At 43.2% G+C, this 18,833-nt stretch overlaps 1 protein-coding gene across 1 annotated transcript in view; it reads left to right on the forward strand.

Annotated features, from left to right (window-relative positions):
* Positions 1 to 5,506: 5,506 nt before the first annotated feature.
* Positions 5,507 to 18,833, forward strand: part of slc44a4 (solute carrier family 44 member 4) — a 58,642-nt gene continuing 45,315 nt past the window's right edge. The window contains 2 exon segments of the mRNA XM_084313678.1: positions 5,507 to 5,722; positions 17,346 to 17,394. Coding sequence (XP_084169804.1) covers positions 5,668 to 5,722; positions 17,346 to 17,394 — 104 coding nt within the window. The 5' untranslated portion in view covers positions 5,507 to 5,667.

Genomic DNA, 18,833 nt, shown 5'->3' on the forward strand with positions numbered 1-18,833 from the left:
GTGACTGCAACTTGTTCCTGTTTGCGGACGACTCAGCCCTGCTGGTCTCTGACAAGAACAAGTTACAGGTTGAAAAAACCCTCAGCTCAGAACTAGGCAAAATCTGCATATGGCTCGCTGATAACAAACTATCATTACACATGGGCAAAACAGAGTCCATTCTCTTCGGTTCAAATAACAAACTCAGCAAGACCGACGGCTTCTCAGTTACAGTGGGTGACAATATTGTCACAAGGAAAGAAGATATTACCTACTTGGGTTCCATCCTAGAGGCAAATCTTTCCTGTGACAAAATGGCATCCAATGTAATAAAAAAAGTCAACCAACGAACTCGATTCTTGTACCGGATCTCCGCACTGGTAAACAAGAATACCCTGAAGACTCTGGCAGGAGCACTCATTCAAGGGTACTACGACTATGCTTGCACCTCATGGTACCAAAGCACCTCAAAGGCACTAAAAACAAAATTACAAACATCTCAAAACAAACTGGTCAGACTACTGCTTGACCTTACTCCTAGAACCCACCTCACCCCTGCCCACTTTGACAACCTACGATGGCTTAGAGTAGACGACAGAGTACAGCAACTTGCAATGGGCCTGGTCTACAAGATACACTACACGACCAAGGTACCCATGTACATGTCAAAATACTTCCCAAAGGTCAGTGAATACCACGATCACAACACCAGAGGGAGCTCCACAAATCATGTTAAACCCAGATTTGGCTCAAACAAGGGACTAAACACGTTTAGCAATTATGCCACATCAATGTGGAACGCCCTACCCAAAGCTGTAAAGGAATGTGAATCACTACCCACTTTCAAAAACACTCTCAAAAAACACCTACGGGAGACTGCAATTCGAAACTGGCCCCTGTAAATGTCCTAACACAACCCCCTCCAATGTACAGTAAATTACCATATATGGTCTTGTCAATATTCCAATGTACAGTTTTGTTTGTATAGTTGTACAGTGTCCCCCACCCACCCCTCCTACCCAACCCCCCCCCCCCCCCCCCCCCCCCCCCACTCACCCAACCACCTACAATGTACAGTCCCCCCCCCCCCCCCCACCCAGGGGCGTAGCTGGGGGGGGGGGGGGGGGGGTAGCTTAGGATGATTCCAAGGGCCCAGCACTGGGGGGGGGGGGCCAATTTTTTTTTTTTCTTTTTTTAACTAGACATCACTCAGGTGTATTATTGATGCTCTCATTGATACTATGTTTGTTTCTGAAGTGTGTGTGTGTGTGAGTGTGAGTGTGTGTGTGTGTGTGTGTGTGTGTATGTGAGTGTGAGATATATAGAGAGAGAGGGGGGGCTTTGGTAGACTATTGCATTGGTCCATAATTCATTGAAGATGAACGCAATGCGACATTCTTTACTAGGCTCACCCACCAACAGTGCAGGTGCTGAACTGAGCTGTTCATCAATAAAAAAAATTGCCAAAAAAAAATCCGCTCGCGCGCTTACACGCGCTCGCATTCACTGGGGGCCTACAAATACATTCTTTCATGGGGCCCAGAATCTGGAGCTATACCCCTGCCCACCTACCCAATCCAATGTACAGTTTCTACGCCAAATGTATATACTCTTTTTTTCTGGACTCTTTGTATCACAAACAGTACTGTATTTGCAAATCTGGTATGTCATAAATGTATAGATGTAGCAGTACTGTCTATCTGTATGTCATGTATATGTTACGATGAATTGAAAATGGGGGACCCTGATGTAAACAAGACGAAAGTCTTTCTCTGGTCTGCATCCCCTTAACAATTGTATGTATTGAGCTGTACTGTACTGTACCCATTCTGCAATCTGTTAATAAAGTTTTCAATCAATCAATCAATCAATGCACAGACGACGGATCCTTCCGGGTGGCGTGTATATTTTCCCTAACGCACTTTCACTTCCGCGTTCGGGTTCCGCAATCTGATTGGCCACTGACGTTTCTCTCAGCGCCAATCGCGTTACGCCTAGTTCTATCACTGGTTAAGCTTGGCGACTCTTTCGAAGTTGGTTAAGGTTAGAGTTTGGTTTAGAGCAGGGCGATAGACCACCAGCCCTGATTCCAAACTCTAACCTTAACCAACTTCGAAAGAGTCGCCAAGCTTAACCAGTGATAGAACTAGGCGTTAGCTAGCTAGCAGGTTGTTAGAGGCATAACTAGGCGTAACGCGTTTGGCGCTGAGAGAAACGTCAGTGGCCAATCATATCGCGGAACCCGGAACGCGGAAGTGAAAGTGCGTTAGGGAAAATATACATGCTTCCGGGTGGACATCTGAAGACCGCAAGAGACAAAATACATCTCATTATATGTGACACTATATCGGTACTTTCTCGGCCGAGCTATAGTCACTTTTCCGCACCTACTCCCGAACTCTGCATGCGCAGATTGCCCACAGAGTCTCTCTGGATTATTAATCTGCGCATGCAGAGTTTGGGAGTAGGTGCGGAAAAGTGATGTGATGGGAAAATATTATCATGTGTGTTAAAATACATATTCTATGTGGATAGCCTCAACTAGTTAAGATAGGTTAACTAGCTACAGCTCAAAGACACTAAGCGACAGTCTTAATCTCTTCTCACTAGGGCATTTTTGTTTACCTTTCTTGTCATATCTGGGCATCTTATGTACGTCATGTCAAACTATGTATTTATTGTAAGTCTGACCAGAGCTCTGTCTCACTTTCTGGTCAGACGTTCGTGTGTCTGATTGTAAACTGAGCTCTGTGGCCACAGAAATAAACTATGTTCTATATTTTTATATACAAATAGACTCGTCTGGATTTCTACAGTTTCACTGTTTGGCTCATATGAAATATTCCACAACAGTGATTATAGCTCAGTCGAGAAAGTGCCGATATAGTGATCGACTTGGGACTGGTCTCTCCATATTCAGGAGACTCAGGTCTCAGGTGTATAAAAGTCAATTGGATCATGTCTCCTGCACCCCCACAGCCGTAGCTACAACCACTTAATGCCAAGGCTCTCATCCACATTCATTAATTTTCTCCTCCATAGACCACTACACTTCCGCGTTACATTGAAATCGGGGAGGAGATTGCAAATGAATGAATGTGGACGAGAGCCTTGACATTAAGTGATTGCAGATACGGCTGTGGGGGTGCTAGAGACATGATCGAATAGACTTGTATGCGCCTGAATCTCCTGAACACGGCGCGAGACATTCCTAATCGATCAGAACTAAATTGGCAGCGAAAAAGACAGTTTTTAAGCATCGATTCCCCATGCACATGCGCAGATTGGCCACGGAGTGTGACGCAACATCCACCCTGGAATGTTCCATTAGAGGGGGTGTTGTGTTGTGAGAATGATAAGATAGAATTAAATATACAGTAAAAGGAATACAGTACAAATATACAGAAGTCTACAGTAAGTGTAATATTGCACAGTGTTGCGCATTTATAATCAGTAGCTTACATAGTAGGCTAATGACAGCCTATTCTAGTCTAGCAGGTGCTGGTATAGACGTATTATATATGACATATATGAAATTTTTTGCCTAGGCAAAAAATTTCATAGATGACTGAAAATCAACATTACTAGTCTATACCAGCACCTGCTAGACTAGAATAGGCTGTCATTAGCCTACTATGTAGCCTAAGCTACTGATTATAAATGCACAACACTGTGCAATATTACACTTACTGTAGACTTCTGTATATTTGTACTGTATTCCTTTTACTGTATATTTAATTCTATCTTATCATTCTCACAACACAACACCCCCTCTAATGGAACATTCCAGGGTGGATGTGCGTTGCGTCACACTCCTTGGCCAATCTGCGCATGTGCATGGGGAATCGATGCTTAAAAACGGTCTTTTTCGCTGCCAATTTAGTTCTGATCGATTAGGAATGTCTCGCGCCGTGTTCAGGAGATTCGGGCGCATACAAGTCTATTCGGTCATGTCTCTAGCACCCCCACAGCCGTATCTGCAATCACTTAATGTCAAGGCTCTCATCCACATTCATTAATTTGCCCCCCCGCAATCTCCTCCCCGATTTCAGAATCCCGGAAGTGTTGCGGTGGTCTATGAGCTCAATGTAACGTGGAAGTGAACTACTTTACCCAAGGGTCATTGCAATACACATAACCCCTCCCCCACATAACCCCTCCCCCACCTAACACCTTCCAGGTGAGCTGCAGTCATGGGGCTTTGTTATTATGAGATGATGTGAGAGACAGACTAGAAGTCATACTTTTATTTTATACATTATTATAAAATCTTTTGTGGATTTCATAATTTTTCTTGGATTTTTTATATTTTCTTCAATTTAAAACATATTTCTCACTAAATGACATTTAGTGACCTACTACCATATGTCTTTATTTACATTTACATTTAGTCATTTAGCTGACGCTTTTATCCAAAGCGACTTACAAGTTCTGTACGACAAGACAGCAAGAAGGGTACAACTCTATCAGCTGAGTAACAATGTTTATCAAAGTGTTGCGTGTTACAGTGTATAGTTAGTTTATTAGGACAAGTGCATGACAGTAAGGTTAGTCACGGTTAGATTTTTTTTTTTTATCATTTCAGATAATGGTTGAAGAAGTGAGTCTTTAGTCGACGGTGAAAGATTGGACGGGATTCGGCTGTCCTAACTGGGATCGGTGGTTCATTTCACCATTGTGGGGCAAGGACTGAGAATAGGCGGCTTCTCTTTGATGACCCTCCGGGAGCTTGGATAGGAGTAGGTCTGAGGCGGCCAGAAGATGCAGAGCGTAGGGGTCTTGAGGGTGTGTAGTTAGAGACCATTGACCGGAGGTAGGCGGGAGCGGTTCCCTTTGCCACACGCTAGGTCGAGGGCCTTGAAGCGGATACGTGCAGCAATGGGGAGCCAGTGCAGGTCTCTTAAGAAGTGGGGTGACATGGGCCGACTTCGGTAGGTTTGAGATCAGGCGGGCCGCTGCGTTTTGAATGAGTTGAAGAGGCTTGGTGGCAGTGGCCGGGAGGCCAGCTAGCAGTGCGTTGCAGTAGTCGAGGCGGGAGATGACTGTTGATTGGACGAGGAGTTGGGTGGCTTCTTTTGTCAGGAAGGGGCGTATCCGAGGGCGGTCAGGTGGCGTAACGGAGATTGCGTTCGTCACCAAACCCCGGAGCGGCTGGGGTTGTCACCAGCTTGGCTGGCCGTTCACACTAATACAATTGGCTGTATTAGAGGGTGGGAGAAGCTGGCGGGGTGCACAGGCATCACCCACACTTTCACAATTTCCCGCGCGGAATTGTCTAGTTTTTTATTATTATTTATTTTCAATTTATGTTCGAAATAAATAAACGCGTTCATTCAAGATATCTGGCCTCGCGCGGATCTCACAGCTGTGCCCGCACAGTGCAATACTCCAATTCAGCCATTGGGTGGGTGGCGCTGCTGAGCGGCCCTCAAAGCGCCGCTGGCTCTGCGGCTCTGCAGCTGCATACTATTGAGTATAGGTAAGGTGCACCTGTATCGCCCATAGACACCAGTGTATGACAGATTTCCGAAGTTGTATCTCGTGTCCGCCCAGGGACAGGATAGCTCCATAGAAACCGCATTTCAGCTATTTGTTTTGAAATATAATTAAAGGTCAATTCGTTCACAAGTTATTGGATATTAGAAGAAACGACAGGAAGGTGGAGGAGGGAATTAATTAAGCGACAGAATGGGTAAAAAAAATGACAGGATCGAGTCGGAGAACAGCAACGGCTCCGAGCATGGTGAGTTTACGTCACACTCCCGTTAATTATTGTTTGGCATCAAATCTGTTGTAGGTGTCGAAGCGTTCATCAGTTTGTATGGCCTTTTGTTCTTCTGCATTTATCTCACAACGAGAATTGGGAGGAAACGTGAGAGTCCGATTTCAAAATCTTGAGTCGCTTTTTTAACATCTGTGCTTTTTAAAAATGTGTATATATTTTTTTAACTAACGTTAAATGTGTACATGTCGAATGCAGAATGGATTTGCTGAAAGAATACTCAGCAAAGTATCATGCGATTGCTTTATTGTAGACTATTAGTATCCCTGAGGAGGATTCAAAGAAGAAATCGCATGATACTTTGCTGAGTATTCTTTCATTTCACCCATCCTCATCACTCGATTTGTAATCAAGAATAGGTGCAATTTCTATTTGTTTTTCCCTGAAGGGAGATGCTTATTTATGGTTTATTTGAAGCCTATTGAATGCTGTCCATAAATCAACCACAATTACTGTGCTCAACTATTCTGCTGGTGTTAACCCTTACATCCTAAAATCTCATTAATATGCATTCATAGTATTCTCTGAATACGGACATGTCATACAGTTCCCTACCATTATGGCTCATTATGGATCCACACATATGACGAGGCTTATGATTCAAAATTAGCTACAGCATTGCATTTGCAGTAGCTATTCTTCCTGGGCTCCACAAAAACTATTTGACAGTTATTGAGAGTTAAGAATTTGCATATGGCTTCAAGGTGAATTAATTACAGCTCAATGAAATGATGTTGATGAAAGAATAAGAGATAAGATTGCTATTTTTTCCATCTAGAATCAATGGGTCTCATTCACCAAGGACTTACGACAAAAAGGGGTTTCTCTTAGGGCCATTTGAGACCTTTCCGGGCCGATTTTGGGATTCACCAACCGTCCCAATAAAACATATATAATTAATAGTATATTATAATATATTGTCTATATTCATGTCTTGCCCGAAAAGGTCTCAAATGGCCCTAAGAGAAAGCCCTTTTTGTCGTAAGTCCGTTGGAGAATGAGACCCATTGACCGTAATTTTACACAACACAAGGATTATGTGTCCTCTGATGACACCACAGGTGGCCTTATTCAAAATCATTAATTGTCAAACTAAAATGTGCGAAACAATTTATTGCCATGGGATATGTGTGCGATTATATAAATAAACCAGTGCTTTTCAGTGAATTGCCCCTTTAACTCATTCAGCGCTGGAACTTAATCCGTGAGATGGCGCTAGTACGCACCGCTGTAAGTCAATGGGGGGACTGCGAGATTTGCGAGTCCTTAAAATATATCTTAAATTATAGCTATGGGTCTAATACACCCGTCGATTATCAGTGAGTTGCTTCCAGTCAACATGTACAAAACGGATTGTTTTTTCATCGGTACATTTCCGTTTTATACCGTTTTGAATATTGAGTATAGTTTGGGTGCTTAAGTTCTGAGTAATTCCAGAGAAAGACGTGATAATAGCGCTTTAGTGGAATACTAAACATGTAATTTTTCGCCTGATTATTGAATCTTCCTGAAATCAATGCTAGATCATCATTATTATCCTTCCTCATGCAAAAATGAAAAGAGCCCTGGACCGCGGGGCTCCGCCGCCGCCTCCTCCCACCCAACGGCACACAGCCACACACACACAGAGACAGCGTCGATCGGGGTAGAAATAAATATCAGATCAACGATCAAATTTATATATAGTGTTCTTACCTTGTATCTGATGTAATGCAAAAGAAATAATCCAATTATCTGATCGCCATTCCAAATACTGCTCGTGGAGGTCCGTACCACATTACCGACCGTTACATATGGGCGGGCGGGCGGGCGGGCGGGGTTACTGTTCAATGCCATCGTTGTATAGACCTACCTCGCCTGAGTATTTAAACCCCGCCCGCATGGCTCGGATCGTCCCAGAAAAGAAACTACACCATTCCCAGTGGAGTGCAATACCAGCTGGAAGGCGTAGGCGGCGGTATTTGCCCTTTTGCGAGCTCAGACCCATTCCCAACGATAACATCAGGCTGGATGGATGAAAATGAATGGATATCACTAATAAAAGAAATTACGATTAAAACCCGACTATACTCGTGATTGGCGCTCAAGCGATGGCGAGTTAACCCGACTATCATCGTGACTGGCGCTGAATGAGTTAATGATAATCACCTGTTATTTGATTACAATAAAATGTTTGACTACCAAGGTGTCTGCAGTGATGATGTAGTGGAATACTCTGAATTGAAGGAACCTGGCCTTAGCGCTGTTAGCAAGAAAATAAAAAGTATACAGTATATCTACAGCTGCAGTAGAAGGGAAACAATTATAACATTTTCATACCAAAGTAGGTCCACAGCATATTGTGTTTGCATTTTCCAAAGATTTCATGTTCTCATTAGGCTGACTTAATTTTAATTGTTATAAATGCAGAAGAAACAATGTTTTGGCTAGTGTTCAGTGTGTGCTGCACGCTCTTTTTTGAGTGCCAACCATGTATTTTATTTTGCCACACATGGTAATGAGTAGTGTAGCTCGTTCCATCTTGACAGTCTGGTTTTAAAGGGATAGTTCCGATTTTTAGACATTAAGTGGTATGGAATACCTGCTAGTATTGTAGATGATACGATGCTATTAGTTTACTCACGAGTCCTGTGGTCGGAGTTCTGGCCCGCCACCTGTTTCAGAGTGACCCGGGAAGCGCCAGACAAGCAAAAAATTGGGTCACAAACTAGGGCTGGGTATCGCCACTGATTTCCCAAAACGATTCGATTCCGATTCACAAGGTCCCGATTCAATCCGATTCATTGTTACAAATATCAATGTTTATACTCAATTCACTCTCAAGCAGTTACATGAAAGGTACTTTTTATTGGAACATTGATTGGCTTTTGCATATGTCACGTCTGGGTGATGTCTCAGTAAGTGGTTTTGTAGATTTGTTCTATATCCACAATCATATGTCTGTCACTATAGCCAATGGAAATGCTAGAAATGGTCACGTGGGCTGGGAGAACCAATGGAAAATTCCTATCCCCAGGCCAAACTTAATTGCCGACCCCTGGTCTACACCCTCCCCAGACCGACAGTGGGGCAATGCGAGCAACAACCAGGAAGGGAATTGTCATATGACTAAATTGGGGGATATGATTTTTTAAGATCGATTTCTTGGGATTATGAATCGATAATCGCTAATTTAAATGAAGATCGATTCAGAATCGGGAAATGTTTTTTTTTATCCACTTTTTTTCTCCTCTTTTTCTATTTTTCTCCCATCCCAATTACCCGCTGTGCCAATTCTCCCCTCCCCTGTCTTGAACGTTGCTCGCATATGCCCCCCACTGGCCGGTTGTAGGGAGGATAGAAGCCTTGCATCACGTGTCCCCTCCGATACACGAGGAGGCAGCCTGTCACATCTTTTCACCTGCCAACGCGGACTCATTGGCGAGGTGTAACGTGTGGGAGGCTCACACTACCCCCGCCATTTCCTGTCTCTGCTGTGCAGGCGTCCCCAACCGACCTGTAGGAGTAGCTGTCCACAACGTCTAGATGACCACCCATCGACTTCCACCTGCTAACTGCCAATTGAGTTAGTATGACGACTGGCCCAAGCCGGAGGCAACGCCGACAGCTGGAGTCGAACCGGAAATCGATTTTTTTAACCCAGCCCTACAACTCGCAAGGCAAAGTGTTAATCCACACCTTAAGATGCAGGCAAAAGCTTCTATCACCGGAAAACTAAAATCTGCGGTTGTCTAGTATTTCCATACTTGATTCATGTTGGTACACCAGCTGTGTGAGTGAGCTCGGCAGTGTTCATACCACTTGATTGAGTTGCAATCGGCCACCCATCTCCCTCTTGATTCCTTTCAGTATACTTTTATACAGCACAAAAAGGAGGCTTCAAGCTGGCTGGTCTCAAGATGGCGTATTGCTGGTTTAAAAAAATACTCATACAGAACACAAGCCAACAAGGTGGCTTCAAGCTGACCTGTTCCCCTATGGGTGAGGCCTGTCTTTGTTATTCGATGTAAATGGTTTTGCATGAAATGGGGACACTGGAGGAAGTTGAAGTGTTTTCTCTTTTAACAGAATGAGTGGCAGGCATTTTGCTTTGTTGTTCCAACTGAAACGTTATATGTCTGCCCTAGATTACTGCTTTTGCATTACAGGTCAGTCAATGTAATGAGTATCTTATCATTGTGTGTCCAGGTTCCTGTTTAGTAGTGACTAGTGAGTAAAGATGATATCATTGTGGATCCTGGATGGTACCTGTTTAGTAGTGAGTAAAGATGATATCATTGTGGATCCTGGATGGTACCTGTTTAGTAGTGAGTAAAGAGGATATCATTGTGGTTCCTGGCTGGTACCGGTCTGCCTGTTACCTCTCTGTTGACAGTCTGGGAGGTCTTTTTAGTTTATATCTTGTGTAAACATGACCGTTTTGGCAGAGCAGGACCTTGTCACAGAGGAACATGGAGGTATGTCTTGTCAGTATGTCTGAAGGAGGAGAGGAGAAATGCAATGGCAGTAGAGATGTTGACCTTGTATTCACCTCATAAAAAAATTATAAATGATAAATGCTGACAGCCTATATTGGGCTAATATCTGCCTTTTATTAAATATTGGATATGGGCCTGTGAATAGGGTCCACCTGAAAGGACATTCTGATGAGAGCTACTTGGTCCCCCACGATTCAAATAGACAGTAGATCTCTGCCACTGTTATTTTGTATTTGCCAATTGCTTTTTTTTTAATGTTTGGAACCACACACCCCTCCCAATTTAAAGACACTGGGTCTCATTCACCAACGGATTTAAGACAAAAGATCGGACAACATTTTGTCCTAGCTCCACTTAAGACATTTTCGGGGCCAATTTTGGGATTCACGAACGGTCCCTTCTCGGGGGGTTTGCTCTTAACTAAGAGCAGGATTTAGGAGCGCTGAAGAGCAGTCGTAACAAGTCGGACAGACTGGTGTGCGCCGTGTTCTTAAGGGCTTTATTTGGGAGGAATCATGGTGATTGCGTTCATGTCGACTCTACACACATCCTTGGAATTAAATAATCATAATAATAAATGCGACTATTTGTATGATTAAAAAATTACGTTTTACATTTCACGCCTCAAGAGACATTGTGATGTCCGAAAATAAATAAAAGCACTACACCTACACCACCACTGCAAATTACAGTGGATAAATAAATAAGAACCCTAATTGCGTGGATATAGCTATAGTCGAATAGACTATTAATATTCCATATTTATACCGTCAAGTTGCACGTCCTGGCCACCTGTTCAGCGCACACACACGATGCGCACTGTTTAGCCTACGTGTGTAATGAATGAACAGTAGGCTTATATTATTCAAATTACTTGTTTCATTAGGCGATTGCACGCATGTGCGCACTGTGGCAGGTGGCCAGGAGCGCGCAACAAGACGGTATAAATATGGAATATTAATACAGTATATTCCACTATCACTATAGTGTGCTGTATGATGACAATACATTTGAATATAATCTAATTTTGATCCGTAGCAAAGCACACACTACCTGTTTAATACGGGGCAATGCTGACCCTTGTTTTGCGCACTGCCCCTCGCATTATAATGAGCTGGAGGGGCGTGTCTGTATGCAAATTAAGTATACAAGAACGTGCTCCCCAGTTTGTGAATGGGTGATGTACAATCATTCAGGGGTCCGCAGCTGCGATCATTTGGCAAGTTAAAATAACCTCTCCACGCGTGGTGAATCCGGGGGTAATTATCGTCGGCTTTCTCTTACGACCTTCCAAGGAGGTTGTCGTAAGAGAAAACATAAGACAATATTGGTGAATGAGGTCCATTGAATGAATATAGGCACAAAGTATCACCTGTTGGCAGCTTCATTACAAAAAGATCTACTGCATGTTTGAACCCTAGTTACAACGTGGGTTTGCTCAGTAAGGTTAGACCTGTTTGGCTGTAATCAGATCCATTTGTTTTACTACTGTTCACTACTATTTCCTGGTCAGTGCTGCTATTCACTGTCAGCAGAGCAGTTGTGAGATGTACTCTCCAGAAATAATGGCTGGAAGGTTGATTGCGTCAAGAAACTGACCTGCTGCTAACTAATCATTAACCAGCAGTGTTAGGGGGCTAGGCTAATTGAGTGTGAAAGACTAGAAAATTGTCTTCTAAAGGTTTCTTACTTTCTGTAGAATGCAGAGGTGTAGAATCTTGGAGGAAATGGATCTTGCTTCTGAAGTTCTCAACAAACTGGCTTTCCCAGTTTGAACCAAACTAAGAGTTCTATAATCAGTTCTGAACAGATCAAAGAGACAACATGCATCTCCCATGCTCATCACACGCTACCTTTTTGATGCAATTTTACAGGCTACCAGTATTGCGGTCAATGCATAGGTCACACATTAACCACGCTTGCTCTTCAGAACTGAGTTGAGGTGTTATTAGGGGCCTTTAGTTTTAACCTTTTGTTCTAAATCATGCTGTTCTTAAGATGTTCTAGAGGTAGAAGAGGGTGCGTCGTGAACCTTTTTTAAAACCACAAGTCCAGGGTTTATCATTCATCTGTTGAATGGTATCTGTAAAAGTGTTTCCTTATTGACCATCTTATTGACAGGGGAAGGATTTAACAAGTGTGCTCATGTTTTGAGATCTTTTATCGTCGCCTACAAGTGACGCACGTCTCCATACAGTAATTCACAGCTAAGCATTGATTTTGGATTCCTTATTTCCGTGTCAACTTTGGCCTTGACCGTCAAACTAAAAATAGGTAACTGTCACTCCTTCAACCGAGGTCAAATGACTCACTCTCCAAGGTTCCCAGTGGTTGGCCAATGCAGGTAGCCATAAAAATATTTCCCTTTCCTATTATGTCTGGGGTTCAATGTTTTGCAGGGGCTAACAACCTCCACTCTTTTATGGGAACATCTAGGACAACGTATCAAGATAAAACGTTGGGGTCACACAGTGAGTCTGTTTCCTGGCCATAGTTTACTCTAAACAAAAACGGCACTGTGTCCTGTAGTGCTGAAATCTGACACTCATTAAATTCTTTGCCATTGAGGCAGAGAAACGGGTTTCCTTCAGTGATTGTTGACATTGTTTTGTTGGCTTGCTTTCACCTTACCACTGTAACACACAAATACGTCATTATGACATTGGCAAATTTATCTTATTTTGAAATACTGTAGCGCCGCTGGCAGACATCATGATGGTCATCACTGGCAAGGAGACGGCCACAAAAAGCCATGGAGATTTAGTTTAATCTTATTTTTGATATTGTATCTTAACATTTTATTTAGGCAACGTGATTTTATCTCTTTTAATGCAGTCTATCTGTCATTTTAGTAGTAAACTGCCCCTCCCTCGTCTCCAGGAAGTAGCTTTTTATCTCTACTCAAAAGTGTAAAGTAAGGCCCAGTCATCTGATATTTAAGCTGTGTTTCAATTCAAGGCTTGTAGTTTTCTGAGGCTGAATTTGAAGACCACATGTGTCAAATGGCTTCACAGCAGCACGACCAAGGCTGTCCAAATTCAAAGGCTCAAAGGGGCGGCGGGGGTGAGTCCTCAGCCCTTGTGTAGGTGAATGTAACAAGTTCCTAACGTTTTCTTTCCCCTATTATTTCATGCACACTGTTAAAGTTAGATGTTATGTATGATTGCAAGTAACTGTCTAACTGTGTCTAACTGTTTCCACAAGAGGGCGCTATAGGCGGAGCTGCTAATGCTTGATTGATTGATTGAAAACGTTATTAACAGATTGCAGAATGGGTACAATACAGTACAGCTCAATACACACAATTGTTAAGGGGATGCAGACCAGAGAAAGACTTTCGTCTTGTTTACATCAGGGTCCCCCATTTTCAATTCATCAGGACCTAATATGACATACAGATAGACAGTACTGCTACATCTATACATTTATGACATACCAGATTTGCAAATACAGTACTGTTTGTGATACAAAAAGAGTCAAGAAAAGGGAGTATACATTTGACGTAGAAACTGTACATTGGAGGAGGTTGGGTGGGGGGGGTTGGGTACATTGGGATATTGACAACCATACTGGGTAATTTACATTAGAGGTGGTTGGGGGGGGGGGGGGGGGGGCGGGGGAGAAACACTGTATAAACAAGCAAAACTGTACATTGGGGGGGGGGGGGGGCACACACTGTACAAACAAGCACAATTGTACATTGGAATATTGACAACCATACTAGGTAAATTACTGTACATTGGAGGGGGTTGGGTTAGGACATTTACAGGGGCCAGTTTCGAATTGCAGTCTCCCGTAGGTGTCCCTTGAGAGTGCTTTTGAAAGTGGGTAGTGATTCACATTCCTTTACAGTTTTGGGTAGGGCGTTCCACATTGATGTGGCATAATTGCGAAACGTGTTTAGTCCCTTGTTTGAGCCGAATCTGGGTTTAACATGATTTGTGGAGCTCCCTCTGGTGTTGTGATCGTGGTATTCACTGACCTTTGGGAAGTATTTTGACATGTACATGGGTACCTTGGTCGTGTAGTGTATCTTGTAGACCAGGCCCATTGCAAGTTGCTGTACTCTGTCGTCTACTCTAAGCCATCCTAGGTTGTCAAAGTGGGCAGGGGTGAGGTGGGTTCTAGGAGTAAGGTCAAGCAGTAGTCTGACCAGTTTGTTTTGAGATGTTTGTAATTTTGTTTTTAGCGCCTTTGAGGTGCTTTGGTACCATGAGGTGCAAGCATAGTCGTAGTACCCTTGAATGAGTGCTCCTGCCAGAGTCTTCAGGGTATTCTTGTTTACCAGAGAGGCGATCCGGTACAAGAATCGAGTTCGTAGGTTGACTTTTTTTTATTACATTGGATGCCATTTTGTCACAGGAGAGATTAGCCTCTAGGATGGAACCCAGGTAGGTAATTTCATCTTTCCTTGTGACAATATTGTCACCCACTGTAACTGAGAAGCCGTCGGTCTTGCTGAGTTTGTTATTTGAACCGAAGAGAATGGACTCTGTTTTGCCCATGTGTAATGATAGTTTGTTTATCAGTGAGCCATATGCAGATTTTGCCTAGTTCCGAGCTGAGGGTTTTTTCAACCTGTAACTTGTTCTTGTCAGAGACCAGCAGGGCTGAGTCGTCCGCAAACAGGAACAAGTTGCAGTCACAAGCTGACGACATGTCATTTGCATAAATTAGGAACAGTAGCGGTCCTAGTATGCTTCCTTGTGGAACACCACAGCTCACTGTGAGGGGGGGGGGATAGGGTACCGTTTACCTCCACCATCTGTTCCCTCCCCTCAAGGTAGGATTGCATCCAGCTCACTGATAGACTATCAAAACCAATTGCTTTTAGCTTGTCAATCAGAATGGAGTGATTGACAGTGTCTAAGGCCTTTTGTAGGTCCAGCATGACCATGCCGCAGTATTTGCCCGCGTCCACCTCTTGTTTGATGTGGTCGTTCAAATAGAGAAGGCATGTGTCAGTGGAGTGGGATGTTCTGAAGCCAGATTGGAATTCGTAGATTAGATTTTTTTCCGCTAGGTACTTTTCGACCTGTTCGTAGACAATTTTTTCCATGACTTTCGACCTGCTGCCGCCAGGTATAGAGGTATAAAAGGAGATGTCGACTCCCCCTCTGTCTCTTCCACCGTCGCTCTCACAAGAGAAGGACTCTCATGTACTGCTGTGTTGTGTACCAATGTGAAATAAACCACGCCGTTTAATGGCTAAAGAGAGAAACCATGCCTCATGAACATATTATTGTTGCCCCATAGCCGACTCTGTCAACACACACTTTATTCATTGTTTTAAATTATTATTGTCTTAAGTTATTTTGTGCATCACTCTGTTTTCAATTTGATGCAAATTTGCAATGCATAAGGGGGTCATCCTTTTGTGTTAAATTACTGCATAAAGCAAGCATTTGTTGACTCATGTTGATAAGAGTATTAAAACTTGAAAAAGATCTGTTTAAGGAAGATTTAGAACAGATAAAAAATGCCAGCTAGGAGCTCATTTTAAAAAGTATAGACCTATTTCTCGACTTGTTCTTATTCAAAATCGTACAATGAATGAAGTAGAAGACGAGCACAATAAATTCCTCGAGTGGGTGAAGCTTGCCTGCCGAACCCACATGCATAAAAATTTAAAACTGAGCAAAGGGCAAAAGCATTTGTTTTCATTGCACTTCATCCATATACCTACTGTGTACTGATTCATACAAGGAAGTACACTGTTCAGAGAAATCACACGGTAAAGGTCAGGAAGTTATTCAAAATCCCCAATTGTTACTACCTTGTGTTTTCTTCCGCTGTACCTACATTTAAGTATTTTGTATGTACGGATTCATATGAAGAAGTTACATTGCAAGTTCTGGGAAATGACACAATAAAAACCAGGGCTGTATTTTAAAGTATTACTAAAGTTTAGCACTAACCTCTGTGAACTACAGAGTCTGGGAAGGGCTGCCTATCGCATGCTAGTAAAACCTCCATCTCTGGGAACTCCCTAATCCACCATAGTCCGTACCTGCCTTCTCAGCATAGAATATTAAAATTTTTGGCCAGGAAGTTAATTATTGAGGAGCCATTGGAATGTGGATGGATGTATGTAACAAGTACTGTGACGTATCTTTTGGAGTGAGTTTAACTTCCTGCCAGACAGAGTCACTTAAGTTCATATGTGCTGACTAAGGATATCAGGAGTGTAATGAGAGTAATGTTGGGAGCATGATGAGCAGGTTTCACAAATGTATCTATCAAGCCCGCCCTCTTTTCTTGATCCTCCAATCGTAACTGTTGCTTCCCTCGGACAAACAAAGTTGATCACCAACCACCAAAGTTGATCACCAACCACCATGACCGGCCATTTTTCCAAAGCCTTGAATTAAAATCACATTCAAATACAACCTCCAGGTATTTGTTTAAACCCTCTGTCTCAACTCACTACTCACTAGGTTAGTCTATCCATTCACAGAACTCTCTTGTGAATTGATTTGATCAACAGAATTACGATTAATTATACCCCATGCATTACTTTTGTTCCCTGCTCTGTTGGCAGGAAACTTGTTTCCATTCCCGAACTCCCTTGTCTTTCACATAATACTGTCCCTTCCTTAAGCTGAGGACGAGTATGCTGTGTAATGTGTATACTATAATGCACGGTGTCATGATTAAGTTCCCTGTCATTATTCCCCCCACCCACCCCATCTCTCTGCTAGGTGTGTTCATTAACTAGAGGAGCTTGACAAGGAGCTCTCATTGCTAAGCAACAACCACAGGAGGCTCCAACCCCCCCCCCCTTAGCCTGCCCTCCTTCCCTATTCTCTGTGCACTTGTAGATATAGCCACACACACACACACACACGCACACACACACACACACCCTCCTTCCCAGACATCCTTGTTAATGACTTGAGTGCTATAATAGAGAGTGCTATTCCTTAATGCATACTTGATCATTTCTCTAAAAGCCTAAACGGAGAGCTTGGTACCAGTGCTACATGTCACACTATCAGTATGTTTGTTAGTTGATAACCCTGTAGTTGGGGCATTAGTTTCCCATTAAAACCCATTACTGAAGCCTTGCATTAATGGCCTATTCATTCAATGTCTTCTCTTCCCAGGGGAACCAGCCACGTTTGATCCTACCTTCAACGGACCCATTAAGAAAAGGTGAATCTCCCTCATTATTATATCTTATATCTATTATCTCTTCCTGTTGATTTGTTTTTCTTTTTTGTTTTCTTCATTTAAATGACAAATATATAAGAGGAAGGGGAACTATGTGAGAATGCTATTCATCGACTACAGCTCGGCATTCAATACCATAGTCCCCTCCAAACTCATAGCCAAGCTCAGGGACCTGGGCTTGAACTATGACCTCTGCCAGTGGGTCTTGGACTTCCTGACGGGCAGACCCCAGGTGGTGAGAGCAGGCAACTGCACCTCCTCATCCATCACCCTCAACATAGGGGCCCCCCAGGGCTGTGTTCTGAGTCCCCTCCTCTACTCCCTGTATACACACGCCTGTGTGGCTCAGCGGAGTAGCAACACAATCATCAAATTTGCTGACGACACAGTAGTGGTAGGCCTGATCTCTGAAAACGACGAGAGGGCCTACCTGGAAGGACTACCTGGAAGGACTTGACATGGACCACACACATTGACAGTGTTGTGAAGAAGGCACGACAACGCCTCTACTTCCTCAGGCGCCTAAGGAAGTTCCAAGTCAGTCAGAAGATCCTTAAGAACTTCTACTCATGTACAATAGAGAGCATCCTGACTGGAAACATCACCTCCTGGTTTGGGAATAGCACTGCACAAGACCGAAGCAGACTACAAAGAGTGACACGTTCAGCCGAACGCACAATTGGAGGGGGGCTCCCCACCCTCCAGAACATTTACAACAAGCGGTGCAGGGGCAAGGCTAAGAGAATCATTAAGGACTCCAGCCACCCGAACAACTGCCTCTTTGAACTGCTGCGGTCAGGCAAGCGATACCGGAGTCTCAAGGCGAGCACAGAAAGACTCAGAAGAAGCTTCTATCCCCAGGCCATCAGGCTGCTCAACGAACAATGAACACTACACAACAACCATCAAACGCACATAGCACACACATCCACACGCACTCACTTTAAACAAACGCACTGTAGCACCCACTCCCCACACTTTATATTTATTGATAAAGGATTTGCACTACAACTCGTACACCTTACTGTAAATTGTACCTAAATTGTACCTCATCCCATTTCTGCTTTGCACTATATAGTATTGTATATTAGTACACTGCATAGTATATTGTATAGTATATGGTAACTCAGTTACGTCTATTCTGCATCGAACATTGTACATATGTCTATACTGAACACTGTGACCTCATTTTCTACTTCTAATTTACATGCTATACTATGTTATTTGATACTTATCTTGTCTAGCACAGTCTCTGGAGCGTAACAGTAAGAAGCATTTTGTATAAAAGTATTCTGTACTTCTGTATGACAACTATTAAAGAAACTTGAAAAACTTGAACTTGAGTGGGGACTGAGTCCATCATACCGTCAATTCCTTTGTTAAATGGACGTCATACCACAGTCCTGGTTGTGGGGATAAAC

This window comes from Notolepis coatsorum (assembly GCF_963971535.1).
Source record: "Notolepis coatsorum genome assembly, chromosome: 4".
In the NCBI taxonomy this organism is placed as follows: domain Eukaryota; kingdom Metazoa; phylum Chordata; class Actinopteri; order Aulopiformes; family Paralepididae; genus Notolepis; species Notolepis coatsorum.